At 45.6% G+C, this 22661-nt stretch overlaps 1 protein-coding gene across 1 annotated transcript in view; it reads left to right on the forward strand.

Annotated features, from left to right (window-relative positions):
* Nucleotides 1–22661, forward strand: part of LOC137537857 (mucin-2-like) — a 350759-nt gene that overhangs the window by 124580 nt on the left and 203518 nt on the right. Inside the window, exon 9 of the mRNA XM_068259807.1 lies at nt 1121–1215. Coding sequence (XP_068115908.1) covers nt 1121–1215 — 95 coding nt within the window. The remainder of the gene's footprint in view (nt 1–1120; nt 1216–22661) is intronic.

Genomic DNA, 22661 nt, shown 5'->3' on the forward strand with positions numbered 1-22661 from the left:
TTGGCTCTAAGGACATCAATCTGGGCTATGACGCTATTCGAGCTCGGTACCGAGCTCGAATAGCGCCGGGTTGCTCGAATAGCTCGAATAGTGAATGGGCTATTCGAGTGTACTCGGATAGCCCATTCGAATAGCTCCAGCTATTCGGAGCTCGAATACCGAGCTCGAATAGCTGAAAAAGAGCTCGAATATTCGAGCTACTCGAATATTCGAGTTCTGCTGAGCACCACTGGTAGCAGGCTAGCAGCAGGTGTATCTGATCATGGATCCATGATCTAATAAGCAGAAGCAGGGTTGGTGCAGGCTTGCAGCTGGTGCTAAATAAGGCCAGTAAAGTGTGCTCTCATTTTTTGATGCTTGCTTGTCAGAAATGCTATACCATTAACAACCTACCTCTAAACCACCTAATTTGTGACATCTCAAAACAGTGAATTTCTACTCTATACATGCCCAGCACCTCTTACCTCTTGCAGCAACAGAGAAATTATAGTGAGTACCACATTGTTTATATGAAGCAGATATTCAATGGAGCTTGGGTATATTAACCCTACAGTGTCTAATGATCCAACATGTGTATGGCATTTTAGATCCTTTTGAAGAAGCTATGATCAGGCAGCCATCACTTGACACCTTCCCTATCATCTGCTTGCTGAAACAGTAATGCCAAGAACTCAGGGTGAGAAAGATAGCGGCCAGGAAGAGAAAGAGAGTTGCCATTCTTCCAATGGCAAAACTGGTTTGGTGGTGCTGAACAATGCAGAAGGAGGAGCTTTGGTAAAGAAAGGGAAAACCAAGTGAGCTAGGCTCCCTCTCTGTCAAGTATCTTCAGCCTTTTAACTCAAATGACCATTGTCCGTGGATATGGGAAACAGCCTGAGAGAGAAAACTGTTATGCTGCATGACAAACACTTTGAATTAGTTTATTTATGTTACTTTGTTTAGCGAAGGACTTTCACATATATAACAATCACCGATCATAATAAACAGAGAAGTAGCATCTTCAAAATGGAGTCACTCCTCTCAGTTTATGTTTCGTTTTACTGTTCACGGTAGTGTCATGTAAATGTGCATACTTAAGAAACAAAAATATAACATATTATTATTTTTTTGTCTGTAACAGAGGCATACGCAACGTCCTGGTGCTCCAAGTTAAATTCCAGACACGAGCCTTTCTCAGATTGTCATTCTGTGGTTAGTCCAGGACCTTACTATGAGGTATTGTTTATTAATCAATCTTGATTTAATGTATAAATAAATATGCAGTAGTGCTTGAAAGTTTGAGAACACTCCACATTTCCAATATTGTTTATGAATGTGATCTAGACCAGGGATTCTTAATTTAGTCCTTAAGTACCCCCAACAGTGCAGGTTTTGGAGAAAACCAGAAACATTCACAGGGGAGTAAATTTGTGTTTTGACAGAGCTCATTAACTAACTCTGAGAATTTCCACAAACATGCATTGTTGGGGGTGCTTGATGATTGAGTTGAGAAACCCTGATCTAGAACATCATCTGATTTTCATTCAAGTCCTCAAAGTACATGAAGAAAGCCCAGTTAAAAAAATTAAAACTATATGTATGTATATTTATTCATGTATTTATTGGGAAAAATACATATTAACCAATAACACATCCACATGTGGCCAAACTATATGATCCCTTTGTGCAGCAATAATTTAACATTTGTGGTAACTGTTGATCATTCCCACACGTTGTCTCATCTTTTGGACGTTGCCTGTTTCCTCACCAGTGCCGCTTGTTTTAGGTCTCTCCACAACATTCTAGTTGGATTTCGGTCTTGTTTCCAATTAGAAAAGCGATGTGATTGCTTTTTATCCCAATTTCCACCACATTCCACCACAATTTCCATCCATTGCGATTGAGCTGTGATTGATTGGTTGTACAGTGCATTTGTGGTTTTGTCAGGAAAAGAAATGAGCAAGAAATTGCTAGTTCTAGTAAAATCACATAGTGGTGTGATTGCTATGTGATTTCCTTGCGCTCCTATACAAAGTACAGGGTATACAAAATATAGGAGCTGAATCACACAGAAAATGCGGCAGGTTGACAACTTCGCTCTTAAAAAAAATGTGTCACAAATGGATTGCACTAATGGAAATGGTTACTGCGGTTTCCATTAATTCTTACTGTACCTAGAGTTTTGTGATCCACTAGCGATTGGGATTGGATTGCAAAACGCTGGTAGTAAAAAAAGAGCCCTTCGGTCAGGATGTTTTACTTGGCCATTCCAGAAGTGTCACTTTATTTTTGTTTAACCATACTTTGATACAACAACTTGTGTGTTTAGGATTGTTGTTGTGTTGCTTGACCCACTGTCTCTTGCAAGTCATGGACAGAATGTATCTACACTTTCCTTTCACATTTTTCTGGTTTAGTTGAGAATGTATTGTTCCTGACAAGAGATGTGTTCAGACACATCTGAGAATAGAATTCAAAATTGTGCAATTGCTTTGACAAAACAACTGAAGTAGGTTAAGGTTGAAAGAAGACAAGTAGGAGCTCCTAAACCTAGAGGTCAGGCAAGGGAGGGAAGAGCTTAGGGTGACTGTGGTAAAAGAAGTGGTGTTCTCTCATGTTTGAAAAATGAAAGTAAGTAGAGCATGAATCCCTGTGGGGGAACAGAGAGAGCTTGATTCTTTATCGGACTGTAATAAAGTTGTGGTTGGCCAATTAATTAAGGCCTGTGGGAGTTTAAGAGTTGGGCAAGATAGATAGGAGGGATTAGAGTTTGTCTGGTGGGGGTAGGGGTAGGCAATATAGAGTCTATGAAAGGTAAACAAAGTAAACAAGTGCATTTTTGTAGCCAGGTAACACAGAGCAAACATATATCTTTTATCAACCAGTAGGATGTGATTTAAAAATATGATGGTGTTGTTTTTGAAAAGTATGAAGAAGTACAGATTTTCCTGAGCAGTCCTAGTATCTGGCGATGAGATGTCTCAAAGCCTTGGCTAATAGTTTTTGAGGTCCTGATCACTGAGCTTGCTGTACCATGAAAGTGTAACTGTCGGGCATGAAATAAAAAATCAATTATTTATTTGTATCTGGTAAATAAGTACGGTAATAAGGATGATAACCAGGCAATCCTCCAAAAGTTAAAAATGACTATTAATTTTTTTGTTGATAAATGATTATTAGAGATGGGCCGAACGGTTTGCCGGCGACAGTCCCTGGCGAACATCAGCTGTTCACATTTGTGGCGGGTAGCGAACTAATAGGGCGGTTCGATCCGCCCCCTATACCTCGTCATTGAGCTAAAATTTCACCCCCTACAGTCAGCAGGCGCATGGCAGCTAATCAGACTGCACTCACCCACGGACCCCCGTCCCCCCCTATAAAAACGCAGCAGCGCCGGCCATTTTCTCAGTCTGGTGCTACTGCTATAGTGATTGGAAAGGAGAGACATTGCTGCAGAGACAGGGACAGTTAGCTAGGCACTTCTGTTTATAGATGATTCCTGAAAGCACCCCAAATCAAAAGCCCTTCTGAGGGCTCATATTGTTCTATTTGGTTTTTTTTTTTGTGTGTGTGTGAGACACTGGTCACACTGCACACAGTCATTGCTGGGCTGTGTAGTTCTATTATACGCTTCTATCTATATTGCAAGCAAGCCAACACACGGCCTATCATAAGCTGTGCTTACCTTGCTACTGTATCTGATATTGATATCTGTCTGAGAGGGTTACACACTGCATACAGGCCACAGTCAGTTTCTGGCCCTTGTAGTTCTACTCTACTCTTCTAACTATTGCAAGCAAGCCAGCACACCGTCTATCATAAGCTGTGCTTAGCTTTTAGCTTTCAACTGTATCTGCTTTTGATAATAGTCTGTGTGGGTTACACCATGCTTCCAAGCCAGGCCACAGTCACTGCTGGGCCTTGCAGTTCTACCATCCTCTTTTATCTATTACAAGCCAGCATACTGTGTATCATCAGCAGTGCTTAGCTTGCAACTGTATTTGTGATTGAAAGTACTATAGGATATCTCTGTGTGTGTGTTCAAGTACACAGCCCTTGCTCAAATGAACCCAAATTCGATTCGAGTGCAATCGAATCCAGGTCAGGGTCAAATCCGGATTCGGACGTGATCACGACCATAGAATATGATTCGAGTTCGCATTCAAGTTGTGATTACGAATTGAATCCGGATCACGAGTCATAACCACGATTGGCCTTAAAGCATCATGTTTTTTTTTAAAGGAAAACCACAATTAAATATATGTGCAGGTGTAATAAAAAAAAATAAAGGAAAATGTTTTTTCTGTATATGTTTGTTTATTCTTCTTCACCGTCTTCACCTTCTTCTTTTTCTTCTCTTCATCTTTTTCTTCACCGTCTTCTTTTTCTTTTTCACCATCTTCTTTCTCACCATCATCTTCGCCATCTTCTTCTTCACCACCTGGTTCTTCTTCTTCACCTGGTTCTTCTTCTTCATCTGGTTCATCTTCACTTGGTTTTTCATCTTCCTCTTTACCTGGTTCTTCTTCACCTGGTTCTTCTTCTTCATCTGGTTCTTCTTCTTCACCTGGTTCTTCTTCTTCTTCACCTGGTTCTTCTTCTTCACTTGGTTCTTCTTCTTCACCTGGTTCTTTTTCACCACCTGTTTTTTTTCTTCTTCTTCTTCTCCATCTTCTTCTTTATTTGTTTGTTCTTATTCTTCCTCTTGTACCCAACTTCCCTTACAGAATTGTTTTAAATTTTTTCTTGAACAGCATAGCTAAATTTGTGGTGTAATAGCTAGTGGTGGCATGCAGCACCTTATTCTGTGGACCCTGGCGGTGGGAGCACAGGCAGTAGGAGGCTAAAGCAGCAGCAGGAGGAGGAGGATGAGTGACATGTGGCAGCATTCAATGTAACAGGCCATGGCACCTAGCGTTGGTACCACGGCTGTAATAAACACCATAAAGCAGGAGGTTTTGGACAGCAGTCGTGAAGCCCACATTGTGTCCAATACACAATTTGGACAGCACAGTTTTCAACCCAGACACCTCAGAATTTTTTTTACAAGAAAATAAAGCTATTGTAATGGCATAATAGCTAGTGGCGCATGGCAGCAGCGCATAATTCTGTGAACCCTGGTGGTGGGAGCACAGACAGCAGAAGGTTAAAGTAGTAGCAGGAGGAGGAGGAGTAACGTATGGCAGCATACAATGTAATAGGCCATGGCACCTAGCGGTGGTACCATGGCTGTAATAAACACCATACAGCAAGAAGTTCCGGACAGCGGTCATGAAGCCCAAATCGTGTCCAATACACAATTGGGAGAGCACAGTTTTCAACCCAGACACCTCAGATTTTATTTTACACAAAATTAAAGCTATTGTAGTGGCGTAATAGCTAGTGGCGCATGGCAGCAGCGCATAATTCTGTGGACCCTGGCAGTGGGAGCACAGGCAGTAGGAGGTTAAAGCAGCAGCCGGAGGAGGAGGAGAGTAATGTGTGGCAGCATACAATGTAGTAGGCCATGGCACTTAACGGTGGTACCACGGCTGTAATAAAAACCATACAGCAGAAGGTTCCGGACAGCAGTCGTGAAGCCCACATTGTGTCCAATACACAATTGGGACAGCACAGTTTTCAACCCAGACACCTCAGAATTTTTTTTTACAAGAAAATAAAGCTATTGTAGTGGCGTAATAGCTAGTGGCGCAGGGAAGCAGCGCATAATTCTGTGAACCCTGGCGGTGGGAGCACAGACAGCAGGAGGTTAAATTAGCAGCAGCAGCAGGAGGAGTAACGTGTGGCAGCATACAATGTAGCAGGCCATGGCACCTAGCGGTGGTACCACGGCTGTAATAAACACCATATAGCAAGAGGTTCTGGACAGCGGTCGGGAAGCCCACATTGTGTCCAATATCAACGGCTGTAGTCGGCACCATCTGTTATAGACTCTTTTATTGTCAATTAAAAAGACACATGACAGCGAAATAGCAACGTTTCGGAGGACAACCTCCTTTCTCAAGCTCTATCAGTGTCTGCAATACATACATTTCACATTTCTTTATATAGCTACTAAGATGGAGAACTAACCAATCATATGTCCACTTCGCCCTGTGGCGACCAATCCCCGTCCACCTGAACCCGCGGACTTGATGGGGAACTTCTTACCAAAACTCAAATGGACATGCGTACAGATGGACGCGTCATCCTACGCAGCAGGGCGGAGATTCACGTGACCCGGAGCCGTGAATAACCAAACCGCCGACCAGTCATATGGAGGCAGCAGATGACATCACCCACTGGTCACGCCTACCGAGTGAAGCGGACCAGATGGGGAACTGCCTCACATATGGCCAAAATGTGGCCTCCTACTGGACTGACGTCTACAACCACGTGAGCGAAGATGTTCACCGCTCACGTGTGTTGTCGGCGTAAATAGCAACCAGGGACGCTTTCCGCCCCGCTGCATAGTAACAGAGCGCGCCATGTCGAGCAACTCATGCAGCAAGACGCTGCACTGTCAAAACATAAATAAACAGTACCAATCAATGTGGAGAGCACTAATAAATAACATTGTCTGAACGAGTCTCCCAATATTAATCTTATATACAAAAGTTAAACTATGTCCTAAGGTCCTATAGGAGTGGTGTCATATCATATTCTCTATTCAGACCCCTAGGGGATAGAGTATCTAACATACGTATCCATTTGGACTCACAATACAGTAGTTTCTTAAGTCTGTCACCCCCCCGTCTCAATGGCTTAATGTGTTCTAGAACTTGAGACCTAAGTTGGTTAACCAAATGTTTTGCCTGTACAAAATGAGAAGGGACAGCTAATTCTAGTGCTGGTTTTCTAATGGTACTTTTATGTGCTGAAATCCTATCTTTTAGTCTCTGTGTGGTCTGTCCAATATATAACAGACCACACGGACATTTTAGGGCATAGACTACATATTTAGTGTTACTGTCATATTGACCCTTAATAAAGAATTTTTTACCACTATGGGGATGGGTAACATAACTACCTTTAATCACACTATTACAATGTACACATCCTAAGCAAGGATATGTGCCATTGGGTCTGGTGGATCTATAGACATTTTTGTTAGTGGGACCCAAGTCTGCATGGACTAATTTATCCTTTAGTGTTGGTGCTCTTCTATAGGACATAAGTGGAACTGTCTGGAATTCATCAATTTGAGGGAAATTATCCCTCAACAGATGCCAGTTTTTTCGTATAACCCTCGCTATACCTTCACTGGCTACATTATACTGACTGACAAATGGAATTCTCTTGTTCTGTCCCCTCCTTCGATTAGTCCTGTCTGTTCTATCATTTTCATCAACCTGTTGTCTCGCCCAATCCAATAATGATTGGGGGTATTGTCTCTTTCTAAATTTAAGTTGCATTTCATCCAACCTATCCTGGCATATATTGTCATCATTAACTATACGTTTCACCCTTTGGAACTGACTCCCTGGGATAGATAGCTTAGTACCAGGGGGATGGAAACTGTCAAATGACAAAGTCGAATTCATGTCAGTCGGTTTGACGTAAATGTCAGTGGTCAATTTACCCTCATGTAGCCTAACCAGTACATCAAGATAGCTGACTTCTACCTCACTGTCATGGACAGTCAATTTAATGCTTGGACACTGTGCCTCCACCTCAATCACAAACTCCAATAAGCTCGAACGTGGCCCCACCCACACACAAAAAACATCATCAATATAACGCATCCAACATATAGCATTCTTCAAAAAAATTGTATTCGTGTATATAAATGCTTCTTCATATGCGTTCATAAAAATATTTGCGTAGGTAGGGGCCACGTTCGAGCCCATCGCCGTCCCTCTAAGCTGCAGGTAAAACTGTTCTTCCACCAGAAAATAATTACATGTTAGCAGTAGTTGTAACAACCCACATATAAATTTCCTCTGCGTTACAGAGTAATCTGATGCACACATAAGGATGTGTTCAACCGCCTCCACACCTCCATCGTGAGGGATGGAGGTGTAGAGGGATTCCACATCCATAGTAACCAGTAGGGCCCCTTTTGGAATTTCTGTAATTTTCCTTATTTCCTCCAAAAACATAGTCGTATCCCTAAGGTATGACTTTCCTGCTAAGACAAAAGGTCTCAAAACCTGATCTAAATATTTTGCTAGCGGGGAAAAAATGGAATTAATTCCAGCAACTATAGGGCGGCCAGGGGGGCGGGTTCTATGTTTGTGTATTTTAGGACAGATATAGAAAACTGGAATGATCGGGTGGTCCTGTATCAGATATTGTTTCAACTTGTCATCTATGACGTTCTCACAGTACGCTTGATGTACCAGTCTTTTAATGTTCTCAAAGAATTCTACAGTTGGGTCCACCGATAATTTTCTGTAGGTTGTGGAATCTGATAATAATCGATCAATCTCACTCCTGTAATAATCACTGTCCATAATTACCACCGCTCCCCCTTTGTCCGCCTGTTTAATTACAATGGATTTATCATCACAAAGTTCCTTAAGTGCTTGGCGTTGTTCCTGATCTAAATTGTGTCGAATATGACAATTAGGGCCCAAATTCGAATTTTTAAATATGCAATCCACTTCCTCCGTAACTTTCCTCACAAATTTGTCAATGATCTGACATGAGGGAGGGTTAAATTTGCTTTTCACAAATAGCTTGGTGTCCTTGAGTTTAAGCTGGTCTTTTTCAAAATTTTGGTGTTGAAAAAACACTCTCTCCTGAGGTTGGCTAAAAAAATATTTCAAACGGATCGCTCTAAAAAATCTATGCAGGTCTATGTCAAGATCAACCCGGTTAGGCCAATGAGTAGGTGCAAATGATAGTCCTTTTTCCAGAAGAGACTGTTGAGAAAAGGTAAGATGTTTCACCGATATGTTTACCACTATGGTTTCGACTGAGTTGCTCTCTGGCTGTTTGCTCTGGGCTGTCTGGATCGTGGTCTCAGGCGTTCTTTTATGTTTCCACCGCCTGCCCCCTCGACGATGTCTTCGCTGGACACATTGTCTGATGACGTGGTCTGTTCCAAAAAATCAGTAGATTCACCTTTCTGTCCCCTTTGACGGTATTCATATGGTTTTGTTTTTACTATCCTCCTTCTCTGAGGTCCAGGTCTCTGCCATTGGTAGACATAACCTGTCGTATAGTCTAAGGCGTCCCTCTGGAATTTTTCTCGTTTTATGTTCTGAATCTGTTTCTTATGTACTTCCAGGGTGTTGCCAAGGTCCACCACATATTTCGCATATTCATCCGTGGGAGTATTATCAAATAATCTCTGTTTCAAATCACTGATTTGTTTATCCAATTTCGGTATTTCCATCATAATTCTATCAATTGTTAACGTCATCGAGTCAAATGAGGCTTTGTTCCAGATCAATGACCATGTGTGGCAAAAGCCAGTATCAGTAGGGAACAGTAGTGGACTGACGTGGGAACGTAGGCCCCTAGGGATCCTTTTGTTCCTATGGTATTCTGCTAGTGTGGCAGCATGTAATTCCAATGAGATCTTCATTTTAGACACTTTTTCTAGTTGTCTCTTCACAGATTTGTCATCCACTGTAGATAAATATGTAACCTCTGTAGTGACCTGGGCCATGATCCTTGCCGTGTCCTCAGGTGTATAAGAGAAGATGAGCTCGTCCATCTGTAAATTCTCCATCGTGGAAACTGGGTGCAAGTCCTGTGCTGAAATCTTGCACAATCGTGTTTGAACAGCACCCCAGTTGTCTTCAAGGTCGATGTGCCAGACTAATGGAGATAGAGCACTCCTATTTCCCAAGTCATATCAACGGCTGTAGTCGGCACCATCTGTTATAGACTCTTTTATTGTCAATTAAAAAGACACATGACAGCGAAATAGCAACGTTTCGGAGGACAACCTCCTTTCTCAAGCTCTATCAGTGTCTGCAATACATACATTTCACATTTCTTTATATAGCTACTAAGATGGAGAACTAACCAATCATATGTCCACTTCGCCCTGTGGCGACCAATCCCCGTCCACCTGAACCCGCGGACTTGATGGGGAACTTCTTACCAAAACTCAAATGGACATGCGTACAGATGGACGCGTCATCCTACGCAGCAGGGCGGAGATTCACGTGACCCGGAGCCGTGAACACCAAACCGCCGACCAGTCATATGGAGGCAGCAGATGACATCACCCACTGGTCACGCCTACCGAGTGAAGCGGACCAGATGGGGAACTGCCTCACATATGGCCAAAATGTGGCCTCCTACTGGACTGACGTCTACAACCACGTGAGCGAAGATGTTCACCGCTCACGTGTGTTGTCGGCGTAAATAGCAACCAGGGACGCTTTCCGCCCCGCTGCATAGTAACAGAGCGCGCCATGTCGAGCAACTCATGCAGCAAGACGCTGCACTGTCAAAACATAAATAAACAGTACCAATCAATGTGGAGAGCACTAATAAATAACATTGTCTGAACGAGTCTCCCAATATTAATCTTATATACAAAAGTTAAACTATGTCCTAAGGTCCTATAGGAGTGGTGTCATATCATATTCTCTATTCAGACCCCTAGGGGATAGAGTATCTAACATACGTATCCATTTGGACTCACAATACAGTAGTTTCTTAAGTCTGTCACCCCCCCGTCTCAATGGCTTAATGTGTTCTAGAACTTGAAACCTAAGTTGGTTAACCGAATGTTACCATTAGAAAACCAGCACTAGAATTAGCTGTCCCTTCTCATTTTGTACAGGCAAAACATTTGGTTAACCAACTTAGGTTTCAAGTTCTAGAACACATTAAGCCATTGAGACGGGGGGGTGACAGACTTAAGATACTCTATACTCTATGTTAGATACTCTATCCCCTAGGGGTCTGAATAGAGAATATGATATGACACCACTCCTATAGGACCTTAGGACATAGTTTAACTTTTGTATATAAGATTAATATTGGGAGACTCGTTCAGACAATGTTATTTATTAGTGCTCTCCACATTGATTGGTACTGTTTATTTATGTTTTGACAGTGCAGCGTCTTGCTGCATGAGTTGCTCGACATGGCGCGCTCTGTTACTATGCAGCGGGGCGGAAAGCGTCCCTGGTTGCTATTTACGCCGACAACACACGTGAGCGGTGAACATCTTCGCTCACGTGGTTGTAGACGTCAATCCAGTAGGAGGCCACATTTTGGCCATATGTGAGGCAGTTCCCCATCTGGTCCGCTTCACTCGGTAGGCGTGACCAGTGGGTGATGTCATCTGCTGCCTCCATATGACTGGTCGGCGGTTTGGTGTTCACGGCTCCGGGTCACGTGAATCTCCGCCCTGCTGCGTAGGATGACGCGTCCATCTGTACGCATGTCCATTTGAGTTTTGGTAAGAAGTTCCCCATCAAGTCCGCGGGTTCAGGTGGACGGGGATTGGTCGCCACAGGGCGAAGTGGACATATGATTGGTTAGTTCTCCATCTTAGTAGCTATATAAAGAAATGTGAAATGTATGTATTGCAGACACTGATAGAGCTTGAGAAAGGAGGTTGTCCTCCGAAACGTTGCTATTTCGCTGTCATGTGTCTTTTTAATTGACAATAAAAGAGTCTATAACAGATGGTGCCGACTACAGCCGTTGATATGACTTGGGAAATAGGAGTGCTCTATCTCCATTAGTCTGGCACATCGACCTTGAAGACAACTGGGGTGCTGTTCAAACACGATTGTTCACATTGTGTCCAATACACAATTGGGACAGCACAGTTTTCAACCTAGACACCTCAGAATGTATTTATTTTTTTTATAAGAAAATAAAGCTATTATAGTGACGTAATAGCTAGTGGCGCATAGCAGCAGTGCATAATTCTGTGGACCCTGGTGGTGGGAAGCCACCACCACTCCTACAGCCACTACACATCAAGTGTTGCAGGGGTTATTCACACATGTTTTTGGTGACTTTACTACAGCCATTATTGTTACAAGACGAATGCACTAAGGATGTTACACCAACATATTTCTGAGTTAGGCATCACTACACACATGGACAACGTAAGGTGTGAGGATGATGATGAACTACCTGTGGTTGGTGCAGTTTTAGAAGTGTCTGATACAAGCAAAGCTATGGATAATGATGATGATGTGTGCATGGATGCCACGTGGGTGCCCATAAGACAAGATGAACAGGGGGACAGTTCAGAGGGGGAGACAGTGAGGAGGAGGAGACTAGTTGATGTAAGCAAAGTCAAAAGTATATTACTCTGCACTATCTCACTAAACTTAAAAAATGTGTACACATAGAAGGTGATATCCTTTGTTGGGGCACTATGGAGCTGCTTCTCACTGGGTGGTTCCAGATCCAGATGCTGAAGATAGTGAAAAAAGAAAAAGAAGCGCTCTAATAGTGCATTAACTTCTTTTTAATGAAATATGCAATAAAGTATTGCACTTACATTGAGGTTTCTTTAAAACAAGCGTGTATGTGGCCTGCCCTCGATCCTTCCTCTAAGCCACGGTCTGGCCAGGACCCGGGGCCGTTCTGATGTATCTCCACGATGTCCTCTCTACACCCCCACGGGTCCTCACAATTCAACTCTTAAGTATTCGGCTGGGACACCCATCGCATATGCTTGAGGAGGAAGAGGCAGAACTGCCTCTTCTTCCTCAAGCATATGCGATGGGTGTCCCAGCCGAATACTTAAGAGTTGAATCAAACAGCTCGTGGCAGTGTCCGACGGCATCTATTGCCACCCAGGGTCAGCCAGCCAACATGCCCTTCAACACCAGCTGCTGCCGCCACCACCAAAATGCCATTATCCCAGAGCTCAACAGTGTGGCATTTTTTTTTTTGTGTCTCTGCCTCAGATTACAGCGATGTCATCTGTACTATCTGCCACCAAAAACTCCAAAAAGAGAAAAAAGCAGCACCCACGTAGAGACAAGCAGGGATGCTCGGATACCCCTTTTTATTATTCGAGTTAGGTCGAATTCGAATAGTAAATTATTCGAGGTCGGTCGAATATTCGAGTCGAATATTTTTTACTATTCGATTCGACCTCGAAATTCGAGCTCACTATTCGAGTCAGTATTCAAGCTCATTATTCGAGCTGACTATTCGAATTGGCCTTAAATAGCTTCCAACACTTGTTTTGGGGGTGAATGATGCAAGAAACATCTTTTTTTCCAAGTAACAACAGCAAGTGATTATGTGGGGATGTTCCTTTAAAAAAAAAAAAAAAAGGTGGAAAGAGAAGTTGTGTCCAAAATTCTGTTCAGTACTGTATACTTCTTCTCCTCCTCCTCCTCCTCCTCCTCCTCCTCCTCCTCCTCCTTCTTCTTCTTCTTCTTCTTCTATATCTTCTTCTTCTTCTTCTATATCTTCTTCTTCTTCTTCTATATCTTCTTCTTCTTCTATATCTTCTTCTTCTTCATCATCTTCTTCATCTTCTTCTTCTTCATCTTCTTCATCTTCTTCTTCATCTTCTTCATCTTCTTCATCTTCTTCTTCATCTTCTTCTTCATCTTCTTCATCTTCTTCTTCATCTTCTTCATCTTCTTCTTCATCTTCTTCATCTTCTTCTTCATCTTCTTCATCTTCTTCTTCATCTTCTTCTTCTTCTTCTTCATCTTCTTCTTCATCTTCTTCATCTTCTTCTTCATCTTCATCTTCTTCTTCATCTTCATCATCTTCTTCATCTTCATCATCTTCATCTATATCTTCTTTTTCTATATCTTCTTCTTATTATTATTTTTCTATTTCTTCTTCTTCTTTTTCTATATCTTCTTCTTCTTCTCCTTCATCTTCTTCTTCTTTTTCTATATCTTCTTCTTCTTCTATATCGTCTTCTTCTTCTTCACTTATTTCTCTTCTATATATTTTTTTTTTAAAGAAATGCAGCTATTTTTGAGCGTAATAGCTGGTGGCGCATGGTGGAAGCGCCATTGTATGTGCTCCCTGGCAGTGGAAACACACAGACAGCAGGAGGTAAATTCAGCAAGAGCAGCAGCAGGAGGAGGATGATTGTGTGGCAGCAGGCAGTCAATGAGGCAGGCAGCGAGACATAATAGGCTGTGGTACCTAGCGGTGGTACCAGGCCGTAAATACACAGCATGAGGTTCCAGACAGCGGTCGTGAAGCCCACATCGTGTCCAATACACAACTGGGACAACACAGTTTTCAAACCGGACACCTCAGAAAAATTAAACCTTTTTTATTTTTTAATGGTTTATTTTTTTTTTTTTTACAGCAAATTACACATATAGCTATTGTTGGACGTAATAGCTGGTGGCAGAGTGGCAGCAGAAGGTAAATCTGTGTACCCTGGGAGTGGGAAACACAGCAGACAGACAGCAGCAGCAGCAGGAGGAATGGAGGAGTAGTGTGAGTGTGGCAGCAGGTAGGTAGGCAGCGTGACATAATAGCCCTGGTACCTAGCGGTGATACCAGGGCTGTAAATAAACACAACAGGAGGTTCCAGACAGCGGTCGTGCAACCCACATCGTGTCCAATACACAACTGGGACAACACAGTTTTCAACCCGGGCACCTCAGAAAAATTAAACCTTTTTTTTTTTTTAATGGTTTACTTTTTTTTTTTTTTTGACAGCAAATTTAACATATAGCTATTGTTGGATGTAATAGCTGGTGGCAGAGTGGCAGCAGAAGGTAAAATCTGTGTACCCTGGCAATGGGAAACACAGACAGACAGCAGAAGGGCAGTACACAGCAGCCCATTGTAGGTGTAAAATGTGTGGCTACAGGCGACGTAATAGTCAAACTGAACCAGGCTGGCTTAGTAGTGAGCAGGAGCCAGGAGGTGGTAAAGGGTGGTAAGGCATATTAACAATGGTTCCGGCAGCCAGTTCATGTCCCCCTCTCGCCGACAACAGGGGCCAGGAACTCGCCTTCCACCCACGCCTGGTTCATCTTGAGAAACGTCAGTCTGTCCACAGACTTGTGAGACAGACGTGAGCGTTTCTCGGTGACCACGCCACCAGCTGCACTGAAGCAGCGCTCGGACAGCACGCTGGAAGGGGGACAGGACAGCACTTCCAGGGCGTACTGCACCAGCTCGCTCCAGATCTCCAGGCGCTTGACCCAATACTCCATGGGATCAACAGGGGCATCGCTGTCAAGGCCGCTGTAGGACCCCATATAGTCAGCCACCATGCGGGTCAGGCGCTGGCTGTGACCGGAGGAGGATGCTGCTGCATGCACCTCCTCTCTAGTCACTGCTGGAGCCTCTACAGTCCTGTAGAGCTCGTTGCTGAGAGACAGCAGGTCTGTGGGGCGCTTGCTGCTGGATGCAGGCACCTGCTGCTGCCTCTGTGCTGGCTGGACAGTGGGGGTGGAAGGCTGGGGGAAGGCTTCCTCCAAGCGCTCAACAAAGGCCTGCTGCAAGCTCCTTATTTGTTGCGCTGGGTCTCCTCCTGCAGGAGGCAGGAACTGGCTCAACTTCCCCTTGAGGCGCGGGTCCAACATCATGCTGATCCAGATGTCCTCCCTCTGCTTCATCTGGATCACCCTGGGGTCCTTGCGCAGGCATGTCAGCATGTGCGCTGCCATTGGGAAGAGGCGGGCCACGTCTGCTGGCACATCGACGGCAGTGCTGTCCTCATCCTCCTCCTCTGCCGCCTCATCCTCTTTCCACCCCCGCACCAACTCAGCTGCACTGTGCTGATCCCCCTCATCAGCAGCAAGGTCAGGGACCTCCACCAAGTCCTCCTCCTCCTCCCCCTCAGAGGTGAACTGTGCAGCTGCATGCCGCTCCTGCTGGGCCAAGGCTGCCGCTCCCTGTTCCAGCAAAGCATTGAGGGCCCTGTTCAGCAGACAAACCAGGGGCACCCACTCGCACACCATAGCATGGTCCCTGCTCACCATGTTGGTGGCCTGCAGAAAGGGAGCCAGCACTAAGCACACCTGCTGCATGTGCCCCCAGTCGTCATCGGAGACGATGGACGGGATGTTGCTGGTCTTGTCCCTTTTCTGAGCAGCGGACACAGTGGCCAGGGCAAGGTACTGGTTGACAGCGTGCTTCTGTTCAACCAGACGCTCCAACACCGCCAGGGTGGAGTTCCAGCGTGTTGGAACGTCAAGGATCAGCCGATGGCGTGGCAGCTCCAGCTCCTTTTGCACGTCTTCCAGGCTCGCAGAGGCTGCAGCCGAGCACCGGAAGTGACGCACAACATTCCTTGCCGTTTCCAGCAGTTCGCCCATCCCCTGGTAGGTGCGCAAGAACTTCTGCACCACCAGGTTCAGCACGTGGGAAAGACAGGGGATGTGGGTCAGGTTTCCCCTGTCTATTGCGGCAACCAGATTGGCTCCATTGTCGGCCACCACCTCTCCGACTCTGAGGCCTCTGGGGGTCAGCCAAATCCTCTCCTGCTCCTGGAGTTTGGCCAACACATGGGTTGCCGTCAGTTTGGTCTTCCCAAGGCTGACCAACTGCAGCAGCGCTTGGCAGTGGCGTGGCTTTACGGTGTTGCTGAGGTGGGGGGTTTGGCCAGGTGTGCCGGAGGATGGCAGAGGATCGGAGGAACCTGCTGCAGTTCCCCTGACCCTGCGGGGTGGCACCACCCACTGTGTTGCTGCTGCTGCTCTGCCCGCTGCTGCTCTCCCATCCTCACCCCCTTCCACCAAGCTGACCCAGTGGACAGTGAAGGACAGGTAGTGGCCTGTCCCGAAGCAGCTGCTCCAGGAGTCCATGGTGACGTGGACCCTTTCACCAACCGCGTGCTCCAGCCCTCGCTCCACATTGGCCATGACAAAGCGGTGCAGTGCAGGCATGACCTGGCGGGTGAAGAAGTGTCTGCTGGGGAGCTGCCAGTCTGGGGCTGCACAAGCAAGCAGCACACGCATGTCGCTCCCCTCCTGCACGAGCGTGTACGGCAGGAGTTGGGAGCACATGGCCCGTGCCAGCAAGCCGTTCAGCTGACGCACGTGACGGCTGCTGGGAGGCAGAGCCCTAACCACCCCCTGGAAGGACTCACTCAAAAGGCTCTGGCGGTGCCTTTTGCTAGCACGGGAACCAGCGGAGACAGCAGAGGAGGCCACTGAGAACTGGCTGCCAGAACAGGCCACAGTGTCAGCGGCAGGAGTTGCAGAGGGGGGAGGAGCAGTGCGTTTCCTCACTCCTGCTGGTGCTGCTGGAGGAGCAGGAGGGCGGGTGGCTGCTGTTGCTGCTGCTGCTGCTGAAGGCTGTGCAGTGATGGGTGTGGTGCCACTGCCAGCACCAGATGCCTTCAGCCTCTGGAACTCCTCATTCTGGCGGTAATGTTTAGCAGCAAGATGGTTGATGAGAGAGCTGGTGCTGAACTTTAAGGGGTCTGCACCTCTGCTCAACTTCCGCTGACAGTGGTTGCAAGTGGCGTACTTGCTGTCAACTGTGGGCATGGTGAAAAATTGCCAGATTGGTGACAAGAAAAGCCCCCTACGGCCTGGAGCCGCTGCTGCCTGTCTCCCTGTGGTGGTTGGGGGGGGGGGGGGGGGGGGGCTTGGGTGCGGCTGGTGGTGGTACTGGCAGATGCTGCTGCTGAGCCTGAGACACCAGCAGGCTGTGGGACGGTGCCTACTGCTGCCAATGCTTGCAATGATGCGCCTCATTGCAAGGCCCACAAGCGCATCCTCCTCCTCCTCCTCAGAGCTGCTGATGATGACATCCCCAGGTGATGGTGGTGGCGGCACCCAGTCTTTGTCTGTCACCACGTCATCATCATCATCATCATCCTCCCCCTCCTGAAACATGTCCTGCTGGGATGATAACCCCCCAAACTCCTCTCCTGATGCATGGATGGGCTGCTTGACTGTCGCCACAGTCTTGCTGTCCAATCCCTCATCTCCCAAAGTGCCCATCAGCATCTCCTCCTCCAAATCGCCAACAACAGCAGACAATTGACTCATGATGCCTGGGGTCAAAAGACTGCCGAATGACAGATCGCCAACTGACGATGAACTGGCCTCCTCCCCAGGCCCTGCTGGGCGGCTGCTGCGAACAGGGGTGGTGGTGGTGGTGGTGGTGGTGAGGGTGTAGGCCTCGGATGCAGAGCTGATGGCGGGCTGCTCATCCTCCGTCATCAGTTGCACCACAGTGGCTGCATCCTTTTCCTCAATGGGACGTTTTCGACCTGGCTGGAGGAAAATAGGAGCAGGTACTACACGCTGCTGCTGCTGTGTCTCTGCAGCGTGAGTTGCTCCTGCTGGGCGGCGCCCAAGGCGTCCACGGCCAGTGGCTATAGGCGGAATGTTAGCCACTGACGCAGCTGCTGCAGCTGCGGAACTGTGCATGGTGGCGCGGCCGCGGCTTGCCACAATGCTGCTCCCTCTCCTCCTGATTCCCTTGCTGCCCTTCCCCTTGCCCAAACCGCACTGGCTGCCACTTCCAGACATCTTAAATGTTTTGGGCGTAAACAAAAAAGTTTTTTAAAAGGGCGGGTGAAAAATTGGGGTACTTTAATGGAGTGGGTTGGTGGGTGAGGTGACACTAATCACTAAGTGATTAGATCGCTAAGTGATTACTAGTACAGTACAAATACAAAATACAATAATTAGGAATCAGTAAGTGTGAACAGTGAACAGTGAGTGTGTCCCCTAGTACACTAACTAGAAAATACAATAATCAGTAGTAATCAGATTCAGTAGAAGGAAATAGAGTGTGTGTACACTACAGACAGTGCACGCACACACACACGCAGGAGCTAGCCTATGAACAGTGACTGAGTGTCCCTCCCTAGTACAGTAAGAACTAGAAAATACAATAATCAGATTCAGTAGTAATCAGATGATTCAGTAGAAGGGAATACTGTGTACTTGTGCAGACAGTGCACGCACACACACACACGCAGGAGCTATGAACAGTAACAGTGAGTGTCCCTAGTACAGTATACAAAATACAATAATCACTCAGTAAGTAAAGGACAAGACAGGGTAGAATAAACAGCAGAAACACTAGTATAGATCAGAAATAAACTAACAGAGGACAGGAGGACAGTTGCCCACACAGGCAAGGCCCTGAGGCCTAAAGCTGTGTAAGCTTGCCTGCAGCAGCTGCCTGTCTCTATGTAACACACAAGCTACTAACTAAAATACAATCTCTATCTAGCTAACAACAATATAGGTGTATAGAGCAGGTGTATGTGAGCAAAAACGCTAGGTAGTTGACCACTATAGAGCACTTGCTAAGCCAAAGCACAAAGGAGCAGATCTCTCTCTGTACAAAGTCAGGCAAGGACGGAAAAACCGAACATGGCGGCCGCTATTTATAGGGTAGGGGCTGGCCAGGGTCCCCCTCTGTGATTGGCTGCCGTCAGAGGGCCTGGGAGCCCTCTGATTGGCTCTAAGGACATCAATCTGGGCTATGACGCTATTCGAGCTCGGTATTCGAGCTCGAATAGCGCTGTTTGCTCGAATAGTGAGTGGGCTGTTCGAGTTCACTCGAATAGCCCATTCGAATAGCTGCAGCTATTCGAGCTCGGTATTCGAGCTCGAATAGCTGAAAAAGAGCTTGAATATTCGAGCTACTCGAATATTCGAGCTCTGCTGAGCATCCCTGGAGACAAGTGCCTTATGAAGGCACTTAATATCCCATCACAAACACCAATGGGAGGAGCACATGAGGAAAAGCAGCACACAAAGGCAAAGCCACCCTCTGCCTCCTCGTCCTCCTCCAGGTGCAGCATCTTCAGCCGCTTTATCCTCTGCTGCCCTTGCACTTTCACAGCCTCCCTCCTCCACTCCGCCTCTCACCTTGAACAGTTCCTGCTCCTCTGCCCACAGCAGCCAAGTGTCAGTTAAGAAAATATTTGAGAGGAAGAAGCCAATGTCTGCCAGTCACCCCCCTGCCCGGTGTCTGACAGCTGACTTGTTGGAACTGTTAGCCCACCAGCTGTTACCATACAAGCTGGTGGACTGTGAGGCCTCCAAAAAATTGTGGCGATTGGGACACCACAGTGGAAGATACCAGGCTGCAATTATTTTCCCAAAAAGGCGATACCCAAACTGTACTCTACTTACACTACCTGATCGATGTATACACACACAAGATGTTTTAAAGAACTTCATGTCTCTAATTTAGCAATACAATGTGATATCTGCCCTTTAGGGACTTTAACTCTACTCTGGGTCAAATACGTAATTTTCCGAGGTACTTTTGGAATGTATCCCTAAAATCAAAATGTAAGTGTGTAATGTAAGTAGAGCACCTATGTATTTACATATATATATATATATATATATATATATATATATATATATATATATATATATATATATATATATTTTTTATTTTTTTTCTGAGATAGTATAGCTGACAGCTCTTCTTTAAGACCTTAGGCCTAAGGAAATGCTGAGGAGCATTTTTTTCTAGTTGATTGTGATGTGTCGGTTGGCCAGAAGAACATCAGCAGTTTTAGTCTTCTCTCCCTGGGAAAATAACACGTATAAATTCACATGGGTCAAGATAGGCAAAGAAAACAAAAAGCAAGGTGGTGTAAGGCAGGGCCCTCACTTATCTATTTTCATGCGTGTTTTCTACATCTACACAGAAAAAAATGCATTCAATCTGAGTACCAAAATTAATCAATGGCCAAGTTCACACTTTAATTCGTTTTTCATGCAGAGAAAGTACTACAGCATAATTCTGCACATTGTGTGCATTTTCTCTATCAATTACATTTTTCTGCATACAAACGCACATGGTTGAGAGAAAATGCATGCAAATGTGCATAGGAAACTGAAAATTGGAGTTGAACTCTTTCACAGGACAGATGGAAACATAGAGAAATGCACCCTGTATGTTTTTAGAGAGTTTACCCTTTCTAAATCCCCCACATCTGTGACTAAGCACAAGTAAGTGGTAATTTGTTCCCACAGCTGTATCACTGACAGCCACGGCAGAGAGCTCATTTGTAAACACAGGATATTAACAATATGTCTGCTCCCATGAAAGCAGGAAGTAGACAAACTCTAGATTTATTGCAGGATTTGTATCAGCAGTAACAAAGAAATGTTTCTATTTAAAGGTTATTATGCTGTTGCTTATCCTTTAGAGCAGAGAGGAAGTTCTGAGTTCAGGCCCGCTTTCATGCTTGAAGTGTTAGAAATTTTATCTGACATCTCAGCTATATATCCATGGTGGGCTACTTATATGGATACACCTGTAACGGTTGGGTGTTATAACTCAGACGTCTGATTATTAGGTGATCTGCAGTATCACCAATAATACAGACACTATACCAGATTATCAGGTGATCTGCAGGTAAGGTACTATCAGTACACTGACTGCATAGTTTTGGACAAACCTTCCCAGAGGAGCTGGGGAAGGTACTAACAGAGATAGTACAATAAATAGTAATGCTGGTCTCTACCAGGGGAGTTGGTAAGAGACCAAATAAGGAGTCAGACTGATAACAACACAGACCTCTTTCCAGAAGGGCTGAAAAGGTCTAACTAGGAGATAAATAGAAATAGCCTGACAAGTCCTTAAGGGCCGGTAAGGAACTAGTTAACCAGATAGCTAGGGTAGCTAGGCTAAACCTTCCCTGAGGAGCTGGGAAGGTAATACAAGTGACTAGGATAGTTTTGGCTAGAGCTTTCCAGAGGAGCTGGAAAGGTACTATCGGTCACTAAGCAACACCTCACCAGTGGCAAGGGCCCACTGATGAGTAGAGAGGTCAGACAGGCAAGGATCGGCAACAGAGAGGTAAGTAGCAGTACAGAATCGTGAGGCAGAAGAGTAATCAGAAAACAGGCAGAGGTTCTGCAACGATAGGCAGATAGGCAGTAGTACAGAATCAGTAAGTGAATGCGAAGTCAAAGTATAGCCAGAGTCATACACAGGTAATCAATAACAATAATAAACAATAATCCTAGTCTTGTGTGAAATCCCTGGTTTCCTCCCAGATCAAAGCACACCGGATACTAGTCTAAGGTCTGAGCGCTAACACAAAGTATTCACGACAGCAGACCCCGAGCAAATGCCGGGCAGAGGCTTAAGAAGCAAAGAGAGACTCCCAGCCACTCCCAGCTCGGATTTCCGCCAATCCGAGCAGTGAGAGTCATCCGCGACGTCAGCCGACCGGCAGGTCAGCTGACGCGCCTTCTGCCCGCATAAAGGTCCTGTCTCCGCGTGCGCCAGCACGAGACAGAGACCCTATGAACTGAAGACAACACCGTTCCCGGCATACTAGACGCCAAAGGAATGGATGAGACCTGAGAGATAGGGAGAAAGGCGGCTGCAGACACCCCCTGTGTGTCAGCAGCCGCCGAATCCGCAGTTGTTACAACACCTTAATAACATGGGAATGGTTGGTGATATTAACTTCCTGTTTGTGGCACAATAGTGTATGTGAGGGGGAAAAACTTTTCAAGATGGGTGGTGACCATGGCGGCCATTTTGAAGTCGGCCATTTTGAATCCAACTTTTGTTTTTGCAATAGGAAGAGGGTCATGTGACACATCAAACTTATTGGGAATTTCACAAGAAAAACAATGGTGCGCTTGGTTTTAACATAACTTTATTCTTTCATTAGTTATTTACAAGTTTCTGACCACTTATAAAATGTGTTGAATGTGCTGCCCATTGTGTTGTATTGTCAATGCAACCCTCTTCTCCCACTCTTCACACACTGATATCAACACCGCAGGAGAAATGCTAGCACAGGCTTCCAGTATCTGTAGTTTCAGGTGCTGCACATCTCGTATCTTCACAGCATGGACAATTGCCTT

This window comes from Hyperolius riggenbachi, chromosome 11 (assembly GCF_040937935.1).
Source record: "Hyperolius riggenbachi isolate aHypRig1 chromosome 11, aHypRig1.pri, whole genome shotgun sequence".
Taxonomy (NCBI): domain Eukaryota; kingdom Metazoa; phylum Chordata; class Amphibia; order Anura; family Hyperoliidae; genus Hyperolius; species Hyperolius riggenbachi.